Raw genomic sequence first — 17897 nt, forward strand, 5'->3', positions numbered from 1 at the left:
TATTTTATTTTAGGTATTTTTCCCTCTTTATTCTTTTGTTTTCTTAGGTATTGTTTTGGTTGTCCATTTTTTTAGGCTTTCCCTTTCTTTCTATTTCCTATCATTTACACTTATTAAGTTGTAACTTAATATTCTGAAAAACTAAATGGCAAGATCCAAAGTCCATTATATATAGTTTTTGTTTTCATTTTTTTCCTCTTATGTGTATTTTTAATTTTTTTAGGTATACCACTGTATTTTATTTTACTTATTCTTTTTACTTTTTTTAGGTTACTAATTTTTTTAGGGTTTTCTTTTATTATTTTTCTTCTTTTTTAGATTGCCCTTTTATTGCATTTTTTGTTTAGAATTTCCACTTTACTATTATTTACATTACATTATTTATTATTATTTAATTACTTGTTGTAAATTGTCCATTTTTACAGGTTTTACTTCTTTTGGGTTTTTATTATTATTTAAGGTTATTTTTTTACTTTTTTTACTTTTTCTCTTTTTTATTTTAATATAAAATATAAACTTATAAAAAGTTGTAAAGTAATATACTAAATCTGCCACGAAGCTAGAAAACTCAAAGTCCAGACCGCCACGCCACGTTCCTTTCCATACATTAAGGGAGCACTTAATTTAGGATTATGGGATTTTTTTTTTGTTTTTTAATCCCTAAGAATAGTAACCTTGACAATGTATTTAGCGAAATACTAACAAGTGCCACCTAAGTCACAGAGTTTGTGGGGGAGAAATGAGTGAAGGATTAATGGGCGTCACAGGATTTCTGGAAGAGGGAGACTTTAGAAGAAAATCCATCAGCAAACCTTCATGAGTTTGGACAGACGCCTGTTCTGCTACCACCGGACCAGGATGGCAGGGGTGTGGACCCAATTAATGCAATCCAAGAACCTGGTCCTGGTCATCTCCATCCCCCTTCTACTGCTTCCCCTTCCCCTTCTGCACCCCAGCAGTGTAAGTATCACAGGACTTAATACCAATTTTTGCTACGAGGGATCACGACCTCTGCACCCCCAAACCATGACAGCAATAAGGGGGCACATAATCAGGTGCTTCACCAAAACAAAGAACGGGACAACAATGGGGACAACATTCTTCTAGGGACACTTTGGTCAACACTGATATGAGGCCATCCTGATGGAACTGTTATGCGGGTATTATAGATGGTACCATTATAGGGGTATTGCGGATGGCACTGTAATGGGGGTATTGTGGATGGCACTTTTATGAAGGTGTTATAGATGATACTGTTATGATGGTATTGTGGATGCCACTATTATGGGGATATTACGGATGGCACTGTTATGAAGGTATTATAGATGGCATTATTAGGAGGATATTATGCTTGCCACTGTTTTAAGAGAATTGTGGATGGCACTGTTATGACGTTTTTGTGAATGGCACAGTTATGGAGACTCTGTGGATGGCACCGTTATGGGGACCCTGTGAATGGTACAGTTATGGGGACATTATTTATGGCACTGTTATGGGGACATTGTAGATGGCACTGTTATGGGGACATTGTGGATGGCACTGTAATGGGGACATTGTGGATGGCACTGTTATGGGGAAATTGTGAAAGGCACTGTTATGGGGACATTGTGGATGGCACTGTTATGAGGAAATTGTGAATGGCACTGTTATGGGGACATTGTGGATGGCACTGTAATGGGGACATTGTGGATGGTACTGTAATGGGGGCATCGTGGATGGTACTGTAATGGGGGCATCATGGATGGTACTGTAATGTCGCATTGTGGATGGCACAGTAATGGAGGTGTTGTGGATGGAACTGTAATGGGGCCATTGTGGATGTAACTGTTATGGGGACATTGTGGATGGCACCGTAATGGGGGCATTGTGAATGGCACTGTAATGAGGGCATTGTGAATGGCACTGTAATGGGGGCATAGTGAATGGCACTGTAATGGGGCATTGTGAATGGCACTGTAATGGGGGCATAGTGAATGGCACTGTAATGGGGCATTGTGAATGGCCCTGTAATGGGGCATTCTGAATGGCACTGTAATGGGGGCATAGTGAATGGCACTGTAATGGGGCCATTGTGAATGGTACTGTAATGTGGCCATTGTGAATGGCACTGTAATGGGGGCATATTGGATGCCACTGTAATGGTAACACTGTAACTACTACTGTAATGGGTAGCATATTGAATGCCACTTTAATGGCGACATTGTGGATGGCACTGTAATAGGGGCATATTGGATGGCACTGTAATGGGGGCATATTGGATGGCACTGTAATGGGGGCATATTGGATGGCACAGTAATGGGGGCATAGTGAATGACACTGTAATGGGGGCATAGTGAATGGCACTGTAATGAGGGCATTGTGAATGGCACTGTAATGGGGACATATTGGATGGCACTGTAATGGGGCATATTGGATTGCACTGTAATGGGGGTATAGTGAATGGCACTGTAATGCAGGCATTGTGACTGGCACTGTAAAGGGGGTGTACTGGATGCTCTTGTGGATAGAACAGTAATGGAGGCATTGTGGATGTCACTGTAATGGGGGCATTGTAGATATTGTAAATAGCCCTGTAATGGGGACATTGTGGATGTCACTGTATTGAGGGCATTGTGAATGGCACTGTAATAGGGGCATATTGGATGCCACTGTAATAGGGACATTGTGGATGGCACTGTAATGGTTACATTGCAGTTGGCACTGTAATGGGGCATAGTGGATGGCACTATAATGGGGGCATATTGGATGGCATTGTAATCGGGGCATATTGGATGGCACTGTAATGGGGGCATATTGGATGGCACTGTAATGGGGCATAGTGAATGGCACTGTAATGGGACATATTGGATGGCACTGTAATGGGGACATAGTGGATGGTACTGCAATGAGGGCATAGTGGATAGCACTGTAATTGGGGCATATTGGATGGCACTGTAATGGGGCATAGTGAATGGCACTGTAATGGGGGCATAGTGGTTGGCACTGTTAACACTGATTCCCTTTCGGCTGACCATACATGGCCATTTATAATGACCCAATATTACAACTAAGTGAGAATTGGTTATGCCTCATTGATATTACAGTCCTGAATGGTGATACATCTCATCTCCCGTCCATGGTTGTCCATATATCATCATTAACTCCTTATGTTTTTGACCCGTAATTGTGTATTTTTCAGTCTCCCAAAAAAGTTTTTTTCATCTTTTTTAGGAATCTTCCTGCGCCTACGTCCTCATAGTCACCGCCGTCTATTGGGTGTCGGAGGCCGTTCCCCTTGGAGCTGCTGCCTTGGTTCCTGCTTTCCTCTTCCCACTTTTTGGAGTCCTAAAATCTAGTGAGGTCAGATATATTCAGTGCACTGATTATGTCATGTTTAATCATATTTCTTAGGCGTTTTTTTTCCTCTCGCAGTGTAAAGAGTGACCCCCTCTCTGGAGGACTCAACATGACCTTCTATGACATAATCCCCATATGTTTGAATGGACACTGTGTAATACCACACCTCTCCAGTAGAGGCCACTGCAGAAGAAAGTATTATACACTGCTCAAAAAAATAAAGGGAACACTTAAACAACACAATGTAACTCCAAGTCAATCACACTTCTGTGAAATCTACCTGTCCAGTTATGAAGCAACACTGATTGTGAATCAATTCCTCCTGCTGTTGTGCAAATGGAACAGACAACTGGTAGAAATGATCGGCAATTAGCAAGATACCCCCTATAAAGGAGCGGTTCTGCAGGTGGTGACCACAGACCATTTCTCTGTTCTCATCCTTTTTGGCTGTTGTTTTGGTCACTTTTTCATTTTGCCATTGCTCTCACCCCTAGAGGTACAGTAGCATGAGGCGGTGTTTGCAGTACAACCCACAGAAGTTGCTCAGGTAGTGCAGTTCATCCAGGATGGCACATCAATGCGAGCTGTGGCAAGAAGGTTTGCTGTGTCTGTCAGCATAGTGTCCAGAGCATGGAGCAGATACCAGGAGACGTGGAGGGGGCCGTAGGAGGGCAACAACCCAGCAGCAGGACCGCTACCTCCGCCTTTGTGCAAGGAGGAACAGGAGGAACACTGCCAGAGCCCTGCAAAATGACCTCCAACAGACCACAAATGTGCATGTGTCTGCACAAACGGTTAGAAACCGACTCCATGAGGGTGGTATGAGGGCCCGACGTCCACAGATGGGGGTTGTGGTCACAGCCCAACACCGTGCAGGACGCTTGGCCTTTGCCACAGAACACCAGGATTGGCAAAGTCGCCACTGGCGCCCTGTGCTCTTCACAGATGAAAGCAGGTTCACACTGAGCACATGTGACAGACGTGACAGAGTCTGGAGACGCCGTGGAGAGCGATCTGCTGCCTGCAACATCCTTCAGCATGACCAGTTTGGCAGTGGGTCAGTAATGGTGTGGGGTGGCATTTCTTTGGTGGGCCACACAGCCCTCCATGTGCTCGCCAGAGGTAGCCTGACTGCCATTAGGTACCGAGATGAGATCCTCGGACCCCTTGTGAGACCATATGCTGGTGCGGTTGGCCCTGGGTTCTTCCTAATGCAGGACAATGCCAGACCTCATGTGGCTGGAGTGTGTCAGCAGTTCCTGCAAGAAGAAGGCATTGAAGCTATGGACTGGCCCGCCCGTTCCCCAGACCTGAATCCGATTGAGCACATCTGGGACATCATGTCTCGCTCCATCCACCAACGTCACGTTGCACCACAGACTGTCCAGTAGTTGGCGGATGCTTTAGTCCAGATGTGGGAGGAGATCCCACAGGAGACCATCCGCAACCTCATCAGGAGCATGCCCAGGCGTTGTAGGGAGGTCATACAGGCACGTGGAGGCCACACACAATACTCAGCCTCATCAGGAGCATGCCCAGGCGTTGTAGGGAGGTCATACAGGCACGTGGAGGCCACACACAATACTGAGCCTCATCAGGAGCATGCCCAGGCGTTGTAGGGAGGTCATACAGGCACGTGGAGGCCACACACAATACTCAGCCTCATCAGGAGCATGCTCAGGCGTTGTAGGGAGGTCATACAGGCACATGGAGGCCACACACAATACTCAGCCTCATCAGGAGCATGCCCAGGCGTTGTAGGGAGGTCATACAGGCACGTGGAGGCCACACACAATACTCAGCCTCATCAGGAGCATGCCCAGGCGTTGTAGGGAGGTCATACAGGCACATGGAGGCCACACACAATACTCAGCCTCATCAGGAGCATGCCCAGGCATTGTAGGGAGGTCATACAGGCACGTGGAGGCCACACACAATACTCAGCCTCATCAGGAGCATGCCCAGGCGTTGTAGGGAGGTCATACAGGCACGTGGAGGCCACACACAATACTCAGCCTCATCAGGAGCATGCCCAGGCGTTGTAGGGAGGTCATACAGGCACGTGGAGGCCACACACAATACTCAGCCTCATCAGGAGCATGCCCAGGCGTTGTAGGGAGGTCATACAGGCACGTGGAGGCCACACACAATACTCAGCCTCATCAGGAGCATGCCCAGGCGTTGTAGGGAGGTCATACAGGCACGTGGAGGCCACACACAATACTCAGCCTCATCAGGAGCATGCCCAGGCGTTGTAGGGAGGTCATACAGGCACATGGAGGCCACACACAATACTCAGCCTCATCAGGAGCATGCCCAGGCATTGTAGGGAGGTCATACAGGCACGTGGAGGCCACACACAATACTCAGCCTCATCAGGAGCATGCCCAGGCGTTGTAGGGAGGTCATACAGGCACGTGGAGGCCACACACAATACTCAGCCTCATCAGGAGCATGCCCAGGCGTTGTAGGGAGGTCATACAGGCACGTGGAGGCCACACACAATACTCAGCCTCATCAGGAGCATGCCCAGGCGTTGTAGGGAGGTCATACAGGCACGTGGAGGCCACACACAATACTCAGCCTCATCAGGAGCATGCCCAGGCGTTGTAGGGAGGTCATACAGGCACGTGGAGGCCACACACAATACTGAGCCTCATCAGGAGCATGCCCAGGCATTGTAGGGAGGTCATACAGGCACGTGGAGGCCACACACAATACTCAGCCTCATCAGGAGCATGCCCAGGCGTTGTAGGGAGGTCATACAGGCACGTGGAGGCCACACACAATACTGAGACTCATTTTGACTTGTTTTTAGGACATTACATCAAAGTTGGATCAGCCTGTAGTGTGTTTTTCCACTTTAATTTTGGGGGTGACTCCAAATCCAGGCCTCCATTGGTTAATAAATGTGATTTCCATTGATGATTTTTGTGTGATTTTCTTGTCAGCACATTCAACTTTCTACAGAACAAAGTATTCAATGAGAATATTTCATCCATTCAGATCTAGGATGTGTTATTTGAGTGTTCCCTTTTTTTGATCAGTGTATGTATATGTATGTATATATATATATATATATATATATATATATATATATATATATATATATATATATACACAGTACAGACCAAAAGTTTGGACACACCATATCATTTAAGGATTTTTCTATATTTTCATGACTATGAAAATTGTACATTCACACTGAAGGCATCAAAGCTATGAATTAACACATGTGGAATTATATACTTAACAAAAAAGTGTGAAACAACTGAAAATATGTCTTATATTCTAGGTTCTTCAAAGTAGCCACCTTTTGCTTTGATGACTGCTTTGCACACTCTTGGCATTCTCTTGATGAGCTTCAAGAGGTAGTCACCGGAAATGGTTTTCACTTCACAGGTGTGCCCTGTCAGGGTTAATAAGTGGGATTTCTAGCCTTATAAATGGGGTTGGGACCATCAGTTGTGTTGTGCAGAAGTCTGGTGGATACACAGCTGATAGTCCTACTGAATAGACTGTTAGAATTTGTATTATGGCAAAAAAGCAGCTAAGTAAAGAAAAACGAGTGGCCATCATTACTTTAAGAAATGAAGGTCAGTCAGTCCGAAAAATTGGGCAAACTTTGAAAGTGTCCCCAAGTGCAGTTGCAAAAAACATCAAGCGCTACCAAGAAACTGGCTCACATGAGGACCGCCCCAGGAAAGGAAGACCAAGAGTCACCTCTGCTTCTGAGGATAAGTTTATCCGAGTCACCAGCCTCAGAAATCGCAGGTTAACAGCAGCTCAGATTAGAGACCAGGTCAATGCCACACAGAGTTCTAGCAGCAGACACATCTCTTCAACAACTATTAAGAGGAGACTTTGTGCAGCAGGCCTTCATGGTAAAATAGCTGCTAGGAAACCACTGCTAAGGACAGGCAACAAGCAGAAGAGAATTGTTTGGGCTAAAGAACACAAGGAATGAACATTAGACCAGTGGAAATCTGTGCTTTGGTCTGATGAGTCCAAATTTGAGATCTTTGGTTCCAACCACCGTGTCTTTGTGCGACGCAGAAAAGGTGAACGGATGGACTCTACATGCCTGGTTCCCACCGTGAAGCATGGAGGAGGAGGTGTGATGGTGTGGGGGTGCTTTGCTGGTGACACTGTTGGGGATTTATTCAAAATTGAAGGCATACTGAACCAGCATGGCTACCACAGCATCTTGCAGCGGCATGCTATTCCATCCAGTTTGCGTTTAGTTGGACCATCATTTATTTTTCAACAGTACAATGACCCCAAACACACCTCCAGGCTGTGTAAGGGCTATTTGACCAAGAAGGAGAGTGATGGGGTGCTACGCCAGATGACCTGGTCTCCACAGTCACCAGACCTGAACCCAATCGAGATGGTTTGGGGTGAGCTGGACTGACCGAGTGAAGGCAAAAGGGCCAACAAGTGCTAAGCATCTCTGGGAACTCCTTCAAGATTGTTGGAAGACCATTTCCGGTGACTACCTCTTGAAGCTCATCAAGAGAATGCCAAGAGTGTGCAAAGCAGTCATCAAAGCAAAAGGTGGCTACTTTGAAGAACCTAGAATATAAGACATATTTTCAGTTGTTTCACACTTTTTTGTTAAGTATATAATTCCACATGTGTTAATTCATAGTTTTGATGCCTTCAGTGTGAATGTACAATTTTCATAGTCATGAAAATAGAGAAAAATCTTTAAATGAGAAGGTGTGTCCAAACTTGTAGTCTGTACTGTATATACAGTGCATTGTGAAAGGATTTGGCCCCCTTGAACTTTTCTACCTTTTGCCACATTTCTGGCTTCAAACATATAAAGATATAAAATTCTAATTTTTTTTAATCAAGTCTCCGTATAAATGCACCTGCTCTGTGATAGTTTCAGGGTTCTGTTTCAAGTGCAGAGAGCATCATGAAGACCAAGGAACACACCAGGCAGGTCCGAGATACTGTTGTGGCGAAGTTTAAAGCCGGATTTGGATACAAAAAGATTTCCCAAGTTTTAAACATCTCAAGGAGCACTGTGCAAGCGATCATATTGAAATGGAAGGAGTATCAGACCACTGCAAATATTCCAAGACCCGGCCGTCCCTCTAAACTTTCATCTCGAACAAGGAGAAGACTGATCAGAGATGCAGCCAAAAGGCCCATGATCACTCTGGATGAACTGCAGAGATCTACAGCTGAGGTGGGAGAGTCGGTCCATAGGACAACAATCAGTCGTACACTGCACAAATCTGGCCTTTATGTTAGAGTGGCAAGAAGAAAGCCATTTCTCAAAGATATCCATAAAAAGTCTTGTTTGAAGTTTGCCACAAGCCACCTGGGAGACACATGAAACATGTGGAATAAGGTGCTCTGGTCAGATGAAACCAAAATCGAACTTTTTGGCCACAATGGAAAACGATATGTGTGGCGTAAAAGCAACACAGCTCATCACCCTCAAAACACCATCCCCACTGTCAAACATGGTGGTGGCAGCATCATGGTTTGGGCCTGCTTTTTTTCAGCAGGGACCGGGAAGATGGTTAAAATTGATGGGAAGATGGACGGAGCCAAATAAAGGACTATTCTGGAAGAAAACCTGTTGGAGTCTGCAAAAGACCTGAGACTGGGACGGAGATTTATCTTCCAACAAGACAATGATCCCAAACATAAAGCAAAATCTACAATGGAATGGTTCAAAAATAAACGTATCCAGGTGTTAGAATCGCCAAGTCAAAGTCCAGACCTGAATCCAATCGAGAATCTGTAGAAAGCTGAAAACTGCTGTTCACAAACGCCCTCCATCCAACCTCAATGAGCTCGAGCTGTTTTGCAGGGAAGAATGGGCAAGAATTTCAGCCTCTCGATGTGCAAAACTGATAGAGACATACCCCAAGCGACTTGCAGCTGTAATCGCAGCAAAAGGTGGCACTACAAAGTATTAACTCAAGGGGGCCGAATAATATTGCACGCCCCACTTTTCCGTTTTGAATTTGTTAAAAAAGTTTAAAATATCCAATGAATTTCGTTCCACTTCACGATTGTGTCCCACTTGTTGTTGATTCTTCCCCAAAAAATTAGAATTTTATATCTTTATGTTTGAAGCCAGAAATGTGGCAAAAGGTAGAAAAGTTCAAGGGGGCCAAATACTTCCACAATGCACTGTATATTCTTGTACATAGGGGGCAGTATTATAGTAGTTATATTCTTGTACATAGGGGCAGTATTATAGTAGTTATATTCTTGTACATAGAGGCAGTATTATAGTAGTTATATTCTTGTATATAGGAGCAGTATTAAAGTAGTTATATTCTTGTACATAGGGGCAGTATTATAGTAGTTATATTCTTGTACATAGGGGCAGTATTATAGTAGTTATATCCTTGTACATAGGGGGCAGTATTATAGTAGTTATATTCTTGTACATAGGAGCAGTATTATAGTAGTTATATTCTTGTACATAGGGGCAGTATTATAGTAGTTATATTCTTGTACATAGGAGCAGTATTATAGTAGTTATATTCTTGTACATAGGGAGCAGTATTATAGTAGTTATATTCTTGTACATAGAGGCAGTATTATAGTAGTTATATTCTTGTATATAGGAGCAGTATTAAAGTAGTTATATTCTTGTACATAGGGGCAGTATTATAGTAGTTATATTCTTGTACATAGGGGCAGTATTATAGTAGTTATATCCTTGTACATAGGGGGCAGTATTATAGTAGTTATATTCTTGTACATAGGGGGCAGTATTATAGTAGTTATATTCTTGTACATAGAGGCAGTATTATAGTAGTTATATTCTTGTATATAGGAGCAGTATTATAGTAGTTATATTCTTGTACATAGGGGCAGTATTATAGTAGTTATATTCTTGTACATAGGGGGCAGTATTATAGTAGTTATATTCTTGTACATAGGGGGCAGTGTTATAGTAGTTATATTATTGTACATAGGGGGCAGTATTATAGTAGTTATATTCTTGTACATAGGGGCAGTATTATAGTAGTTATATTCTTGTACATAGGAGTAGTATTATAGTAAGTTATATTCTTGTACATAGGGGCAGTATTATAGTAGTTATATTCTTGTACATAGGAGCAGTATTATAGTAGTTATATTATTGTACATAGGAGCAGTATTATAGTAGTTATATTCTTGTACATAGGAGTAGTATTATAGTAAGTTATATTCTTGTACATAGGGGCAGTATTATAGTAGTTATATTCTTGTACATAGGAGCAGTATTATAGTAGTTATATTATTGTACATAGGAGCAGTATTATAGTAGTTATATTCTTGTACATAGGGGGCAGTATTATAGTAGTTATATTCTTGTACATAGGGGCAGTATTATAGTAGTTATATTCTTGTACATAAGGACAGTATTATAGTAGTTATATTCTTGCACATAGGAGCAGTGTTATAGTAATTATATTCTAGTACATAGGGGGCAGTATTATAGTAGTTATATTATTGTACATAGGGGCAGTATTATAGTAGTTATATTCTTGTACATAAGACCAGTATTATAGTAGTTATATTCTTGTACACAGGGGCAGTATTATAGTAGTTATATTCTTGTACATAGGGGGCAGAATTATAGTAGTTATATTCTTGTACATAGGAGCAGTATTATAGTAGGTATATTTTTGTACATAGGGGCAGTATTATAGTAGTTATATTCTTGTACATAAGGGCAATATTATAGTAGTCATATTCTTGCACATAGGAGCAGTGTTATAGTAATTTTATTCTAGTACATAGGGGCAGCATTATAGTAGTTATATTCTTGTACATAGGGGGCAGTATTATAGTAGTTATATTCTTGTACATAGGAGCAGTATTATAGTAGTTATATTCTTGTACATAGGGGGCAGTATTATAGTAGTTATATTCTTGTACATAAGGGCAGTATTATAGTAGTCATATTCTTGCACATAGGAGCAGTGTTATAGTAATTTTATTCTAGTACATAGGGGCAGTATTATAGTAGTTATATTCTTGTACATAGGGGGCAGTATTATAGTAGTTATATTCTTGTACATAGGAGCAGTATTATAGTAGTTATATTCTTGTACATAGGGGGCAGTATTATAGTAGTTATATTCTTGTACATAGGGGGCAGTGTTATAGTAGTTATATTCTTGTACATAGGGGGCAGTATTATAGTAGTTATATTCTTGTACATAGGAGCAGTATTATAGTAGTTATATTCTTGCACATAGGATTAGTATTATAGTAGTTATATTCTTGTACATAGGAGCAGTATTATAGTAGTTATATTCTTGTACATAAGAGCAGTATTATAGTAGTTATATTCTTGTACATAGGGGCAGTATTATAGTAGTTATATTCTTGTACATAGGAGCAGTATTACAGTAGTTATATTCTTGTACATAGGGGGCAGTATTATAGTAGTTATATTCTTGTACATAGGGGCAGTATTATAGTAGTTATATTCTTGTACATAAGGGTCAGTATTATAGTAGTTATATTCTTGCACATAGGAGCAGTATTATAGTAGTTATATTCTTGTACATAAGAGCAGTATTATAGTGGTTATATTCGTGTACATAAGAGCAGTATTATAGTAGTTATATTCTTGTACATAAGAGCAGTATTATAGTAGTTATATTCTTGTACATAAGAGCAGTATTATAGTAGTTATATTCTTGTACATAGGGGCAGTATTATAGTAGTTATATTCTTGTACATAGGAGCAGTATTACAGTAGTTATATTCTTGTACATAAGAGCAGTATTATAGTAGTTATATTCTTGTACATAGGGGCAGTATTATAGTAGTTATATTCTTGCACATAGGAGCAGTATTATAGTAGTTATATTCTTGTACATAAGAGCAGTATTATAGTGGTTATATTCGTGTACATAAGAGCAGTATTATAGTAGTTATATTCTTGTACATAAGAGCAGTATTATAGTAGTTATATTCTTGTACATAGGGGCAGTATTATAGTAGTTATATTCTTGTACATAAGAGCAGTATTATAGTAGTTATATTCTTGTACATAAGAGCAGTATTATAGTAGTTATATTCTTGTACATAGGGGCAGTATTATAGTAGTTATATTCTTGTACATAGGAGCAGTATTACAGTAGTTATATTCTTGTACATAAGAGCAGTATTATAGTAGTTATATTCTTGTACATAGGGTCAGTATTATAGTAGTTATATTCTTGCACATAGGAGCAGTATTATAGTAGTTATATTCTTGTACATAAGAGCAGTATTATAGTGGTTATATTCGTGTACATAAGAGCAGTATTATAGCAGTTATATTCTTGTACATAAGAGCAGTATTATAGTAGTTATATTCTTGTACATAAGAGCAGTATTATAGTGGTTATATTCGTGTACATAAGAGCAGTATTATAGTAGTTATATTCTTGTACATAAGAGCAGTATTATAGTAGTTATATTCTTGTACATAAGAGCAGTATTATAGTAGTTATATTCTTGTACATAGGGGCAGTATTATAGTAGTTATATTCTTGTACATAGGAGCAGTATTACAGTAGTTATATTCTTGTACATAGGGGGCAGTATTATAGTAGTTATATTCTTGTACATAGGGGCAGTATTATAGTAGTTATATTCTTGTACATAAGGGTCAGTATTATAGTAGTTATATTCTTGCACATAGGAGCAGTATTATAGTAGTTATATTCTTGTACATAAGAGCAGTATTATAGTGGTTATATTCGTGTACATAAGAGCAGTATTATAGTAGTTATATTCTTGTACATAAGAGCAGTATTATAGTAGTTATATTCTTGTACATAAGAGCAGTATTATAGTAGTTATATTCTTGTACATAGGGGCAGTATTATAGTAGTTATATTCTTGTACATAGGAGCAGTATTACAGTAGTTATATTCTTGTACATAGGGGGCAGTATTATAGTAGTTATATTCTTGTACATAGGGGCAGTATTATAGTAGTTATATTCTTGTACATAGGGGTCAGTATTATAGTAGTTATATTCTTGCACATAGGAGCAGTATTATAGTAGTTATATTCTTGTACATAAGAGCAGTATTATAGTGGTTATATTCGTGTACATAAGAGCAGTATTATAGTAGTTATATTCTTGTACATAGGGGTCAGTATTATAGTAGTTATATTCTTGTACATAGGAGCAGTATTATAGTAGTTACATTCTTGTACATAGGGGCAGTATTATAGTAGTTATATTCTTGTACATAGGGGGCAGTATTATAGTAGTTATATTCTTGTACAGAGGAGCAGTATTATAGTAGTTATATTCTTGTACATAGGGGGCGGTATTATAGTAGTTATATTCTTGTACATAGGTGGCAGTATTATAGTAGTTATATTCTTTTACATAGGAGCTGTATTATAGTAGTTATATTCTTATACATAGGAGGCAGTATTATAGTAGTTATATTCTTATACATAGGAGCAGTATTATAGTAGTTATATTCTTGTACATAGGAGCAGTATTATAGTAGTTATATTCCTGTACATAGGAGCAGTATTATAGCAGTTATATTCTTGTACATAGGGGGCAGTATTATAGTAGTTATATTCTTGTACATAGGGGCAGTATTATAGTAGTTATATTCTTGTACATAGGAGCAGTATTATAGTAGTTATATTCTTGTACATAGGAGCAGTATTATAGTAGTTATATTCTTGTACATAGGGGGCAGTATTATAGTAGTTATATTCTTGTACATAGGGAGCAGTATTATAGTTGTTATATTCTTGTACATAGGAGCAGTATTATAGTAGTTATATTCTTGTACATAGGAGCAGTATTATAGTAGTTATATTCTTGTACATAGGGGGCAGTATTATAGTAGTTATATTCTTGTAATCACAGCAAAAGGTGGCGCTACAAAGTATTAACTCAAGGGGGCCAAATAATATTGCACGCCCCACTTTTCAGATTTTAATTTGTTACAAAAAGTTTAAAATATCCAATAAATTTTGTTCCACTTCACGATTGTGTCCCACTTGTTGTTGATTCTTCCCCAAAAAATTAGAAATTTATGTCTTTATGTTTGAAGCCAAAAATGTGTCAAAAGGTAGAAAAGTTATATACACACAGTACAGACCAAAAGTTTGGACACACCTTCTCATTTAAAGATTTTTCTGTATTTTCATGACTATGAAAATTGTACATTCACACTGAAGGCATCAAAACTATGAATTAACACATGTGGAATTATATACTTAACAAAACAGTGTGAAACAACTGAAAATATGTCTTATATTCTAGGTTCTTCAGGCTATGTGCCCATGATGCAGAAATGCTCCGGATTTTTTCCTGAGCGTTTCTGCATCTCCCTGGCAGAAAAAAACGCATGCTGGTTGACAAGCGCTTTTAGCATCACTTAGAAAGTGCTTGTCAACTTGGTCACACTATATAAATCCATGCAAACAGCAACCGGCAACCAGCATGGATTTATATAGTGTGACCGAATGTAAAAAAATAAATCTATACTTACCCTCCGATGGCCCGCGCTGGCTTGCTTCACCGTCCCGGCTGCCGGCAGCGGTGGATTGAAGGACCTACCGACGTCAGCGTCGCGTGACCAATCACATGACTCTGATGTCAGCACAGGTCCTTCATTCCATCGTGAAGTGCCGGGAAGAAAGGAGGAGTGCAGCGGGGGCCGCAGGAAGGTAAGTATATATTTATTTTTTATTTTATTCTTTTTTTACAGCTTTTTTAATGGTACCCGGGTGTGGATGAGACTCTCCTCTCCTCTCCACCCGGGTACCATCCACACATTAGAACGCGCCAATTATGCAAGTACAGATGCAGTCTTGCGGAATTGGCGCATTCTAATGCAAGTCAATGGCGGTGAAAACGCAGCGCTTCCGCAAAATAATTGGTAATGCTGCGTTTTTTTCCGCAATGATAATCCACAGCGAAAATTTCCGCAGCATGTGCACAGCACATGCGGATTATCATTGGGAACATGGCAGGCCTTCTACCAAGCGTTTTTAATGCGTTTACGCAGCTGCAAAAAGGCTGCAGAAACGCATTAAAAACGCATCGTGGGCACACAGCCTCAAAGTAGCCACCTTTTGCTTTGATGACTGCTTTGCACACTCTTGGCATTCTCTTGATGAGCTTCAAGAGGTAGTCACCGGAAATGGTTTTCACTTCACAGGTGTGCCCTGTCAGGGTTAATAAGTGGGATTTCTTATAATGGGGTTGGGACCATCAGTTGTGTTGTGCAGAAGTCTGGTGGATACACAGCTGATAGTCCTACTGAATAGACTGTTAGAATTTGTATTATGGCAAAAAAGCAGCTAAGTAAAGAAAAATGAGTGGCCATCATCACTTTAAGAAATGAAGGTCAGTCAGTCCGAAAAATTGGGCAAACTTAGAAAGTGTCCCCAAGTGCAGTTGCAAAAAACATCAAGCGCTACCAAGAAACTGGCTCACATGAGGACCGCCCCAGGAAAGGAAGACCAAGAGTCACCTCTGCTTCTGAGGATAAGTTTATCCAAGTCACCAGCCTCAGAAATCGCAGGTTAACAACAGCTCAGATTAGAGACCAGGTCAATGCCACACAGAGTTCTAGCAGCAGACACATCTCTTCAACAACTGTTAAGAGGAGACTTTGTGCAGCAGGCCTTCATGGTAAAATAGCTGCTAGGAAACCACTGCTAAGGACAGGCAACAAGCAGAAGAGACTTGTTTGGGCTAAAGAACACAAGGAATGAACATTAGACCAGTGGAAATCTGTGCTTTGGTCTGATGAGTCCAAATTTGAGATCTTTGGTTCCAACCACCGTGTCTTTGTGCGACGCAGAAAAGGTGAACGGATGGACTCTACATGCCTGGTTCCCACCGTGAAGCATGGAGGAGGTGTGATGGTGTGGGGGTGCTTTGCTGGTGACACTGTTGGGGATTTATTCAAAATTGAAGGCATACTGAACCAGCATGGCTACCACAGCATCTTGCAGCGGCATGCTATTCCATCTGGTTTGCGTTTAGTTGGACCATCATTTATTTTTCAACAGGACAATGACCCCAAACACACCTCCAGGCTGTGTAAGGGCTATTTGACCAAGAGGGAGAGTAATGGGGTGCTACGCCAGATGACCTGGCCTCCACAGTCACCAGACCTGAACCCAATCGAGATGGTTTGGGGTGAGCTGGACCGCAGAGTGAAGATAAAAGGGCCAACAACTGCTAAGCATCTCTGGGAACTCCTTCAAGATTGTTGGAAGACCATTTCCGGTGACTACCTCTTGAAGCTCATCAAGAGAATGCCAAGAGTGTGCAAAGCAGTCATCAAAGCAAAAGGTGGCTACTTTGAAGAACCTAGAATATAAGACATACTAGATGGTGGCCCGATTCTAACGCATCGGGTATTCTAGAATATGTATGCGGCCGACCGGGCGCAATCAGCACAACGTTGTTTAAATTTGGCGCCAAAATCGCTGATAGGTCACGGCCGGCAACTACGACCAATCAGCAGAGCGGTGTTTAAACTTGGCGCCAATCAGCGATTTTGGCGCCAAATTTAAACAACGCTCTGCTGATTTGTCGCGGCCGGCGGCCTCGACCAATCAGCAGAGCGGTGTTGAAATTTGGCGCCAATCTTGCTGATTGGTCGCGGTCGGCCGGCGGCCACGACCAATCAGCAGAGCGGTGTTTAATCTTGGCGCCAATCTCGCTGATTGGTCGCGGCTGGCGGCCGCAACCAATCAGCAGAGCGATGTTTAAATTTGGCGCCAAAATCGCTGATTGGTCGCGGCCAGCGGCCTCGACCAATCAGCAGAGCGGTGTTTAAATTTGGCGCCAATCTCGCTGATTGGTCACGTCTGGCGTCCACGACCAATCAGCAGAGTGTTGTTTAAATTTTGCGCCAATCTCGCTGATTGGTCGCGGCTGGCAACTGCGACCAATCAGCAGAGCGCTGTTTACATTTGGCGCCAATGTTGCTGATTGGTCGCGGCTGGAGTCCGCAACCAATCAGCAGAGCGTTGTTTAAATTTGGCGCCAATCTCGCTGATTGGTCGCGGCTGGCAACCGCGACCAATCAGCAGAGCGCTGTTTACATTTGGCACCAATGTCGCTGATTGGTCGCGGCTGGAGTCCGCGACCAATCAGCAGAGTGTTGTTTAAATTTGGCGCTAAGCTCGCTGATTGGTCGCGGCTGGCGTCCGCGACCAATCAGCACAGCAGTGTTTAAATGTGGCGCCAAGATCGGTGATTGGTCGCGGCCGCTATTTAAATGTGGCGCCAAAATCGGTGATTGGTCGCGGGCAGCAGCCACGACCAATCAGCACAGCGGTGTTTAAATTTTGCTCCAAGATCACTGATTGGTCGGGTGCGGAGACCGCGACCAATCAGCAAATCGTATTGGTGAGGACCGGGGAGCGGAATCGTATTGGTGAGGACCAGGGAGCGCCGCTGCCTGTGCGGCTACTTCCGCTGCGAGAAGCCGGGACATGAGCGACTGCTCGCAGCAGAAGTATCCCGACCCGCAGCGCCGGTCCCTGGTCCTCCCTTGACACCCTAGCCGCATGGAGGTCAGCGTCGCCGG

The 17897-nt window shown here is 41.8% G+C and overlaps 1 protein-coding gene across 1 annotated transcript in view; it reads left to right on the forward strand.

Annotated features, from left to right (window-relative positions):
- Positions 1-745: 745 nt before the first annotated feature.
- The window catches only part of SLC13A4 (solute carrier family 13 member 4), a 65735-nt gene continuing 48583 nt past the window's right edge, over positions 746-17897 (forward strand). The window contains exons 1-2 of the mRNA XM_073650191.1: positions 746-960; positions 3211-3339. Coding sequence (XP_073506292.1) covers positions 817-960; positions 3211-3339 — 273 coding nt within the window. The 5' untranslated portion in view covers positions 746-816. The remainder of the gene's footprint in view (positions 961-3210; positions 3340-17897) is intronic.

The sequence above is a fragment of the Phyllobates terribilis genome, unplaced genomic scaffold, assembly GCF_046119375.1.
Source record: "Phyllobates terribilis strain yellow unplaced genomic scaffold, ASM4611937v1 Scaffold_10__3_contigs__length_209671492, whole genome shotgun sequence".
Taxonomy (NCBI): Eukaryota; Metazoa; Chordata; class Amphibia; order Anura; family Dendrobatidae; genus Phyllobates; species Phyllobates terribilis.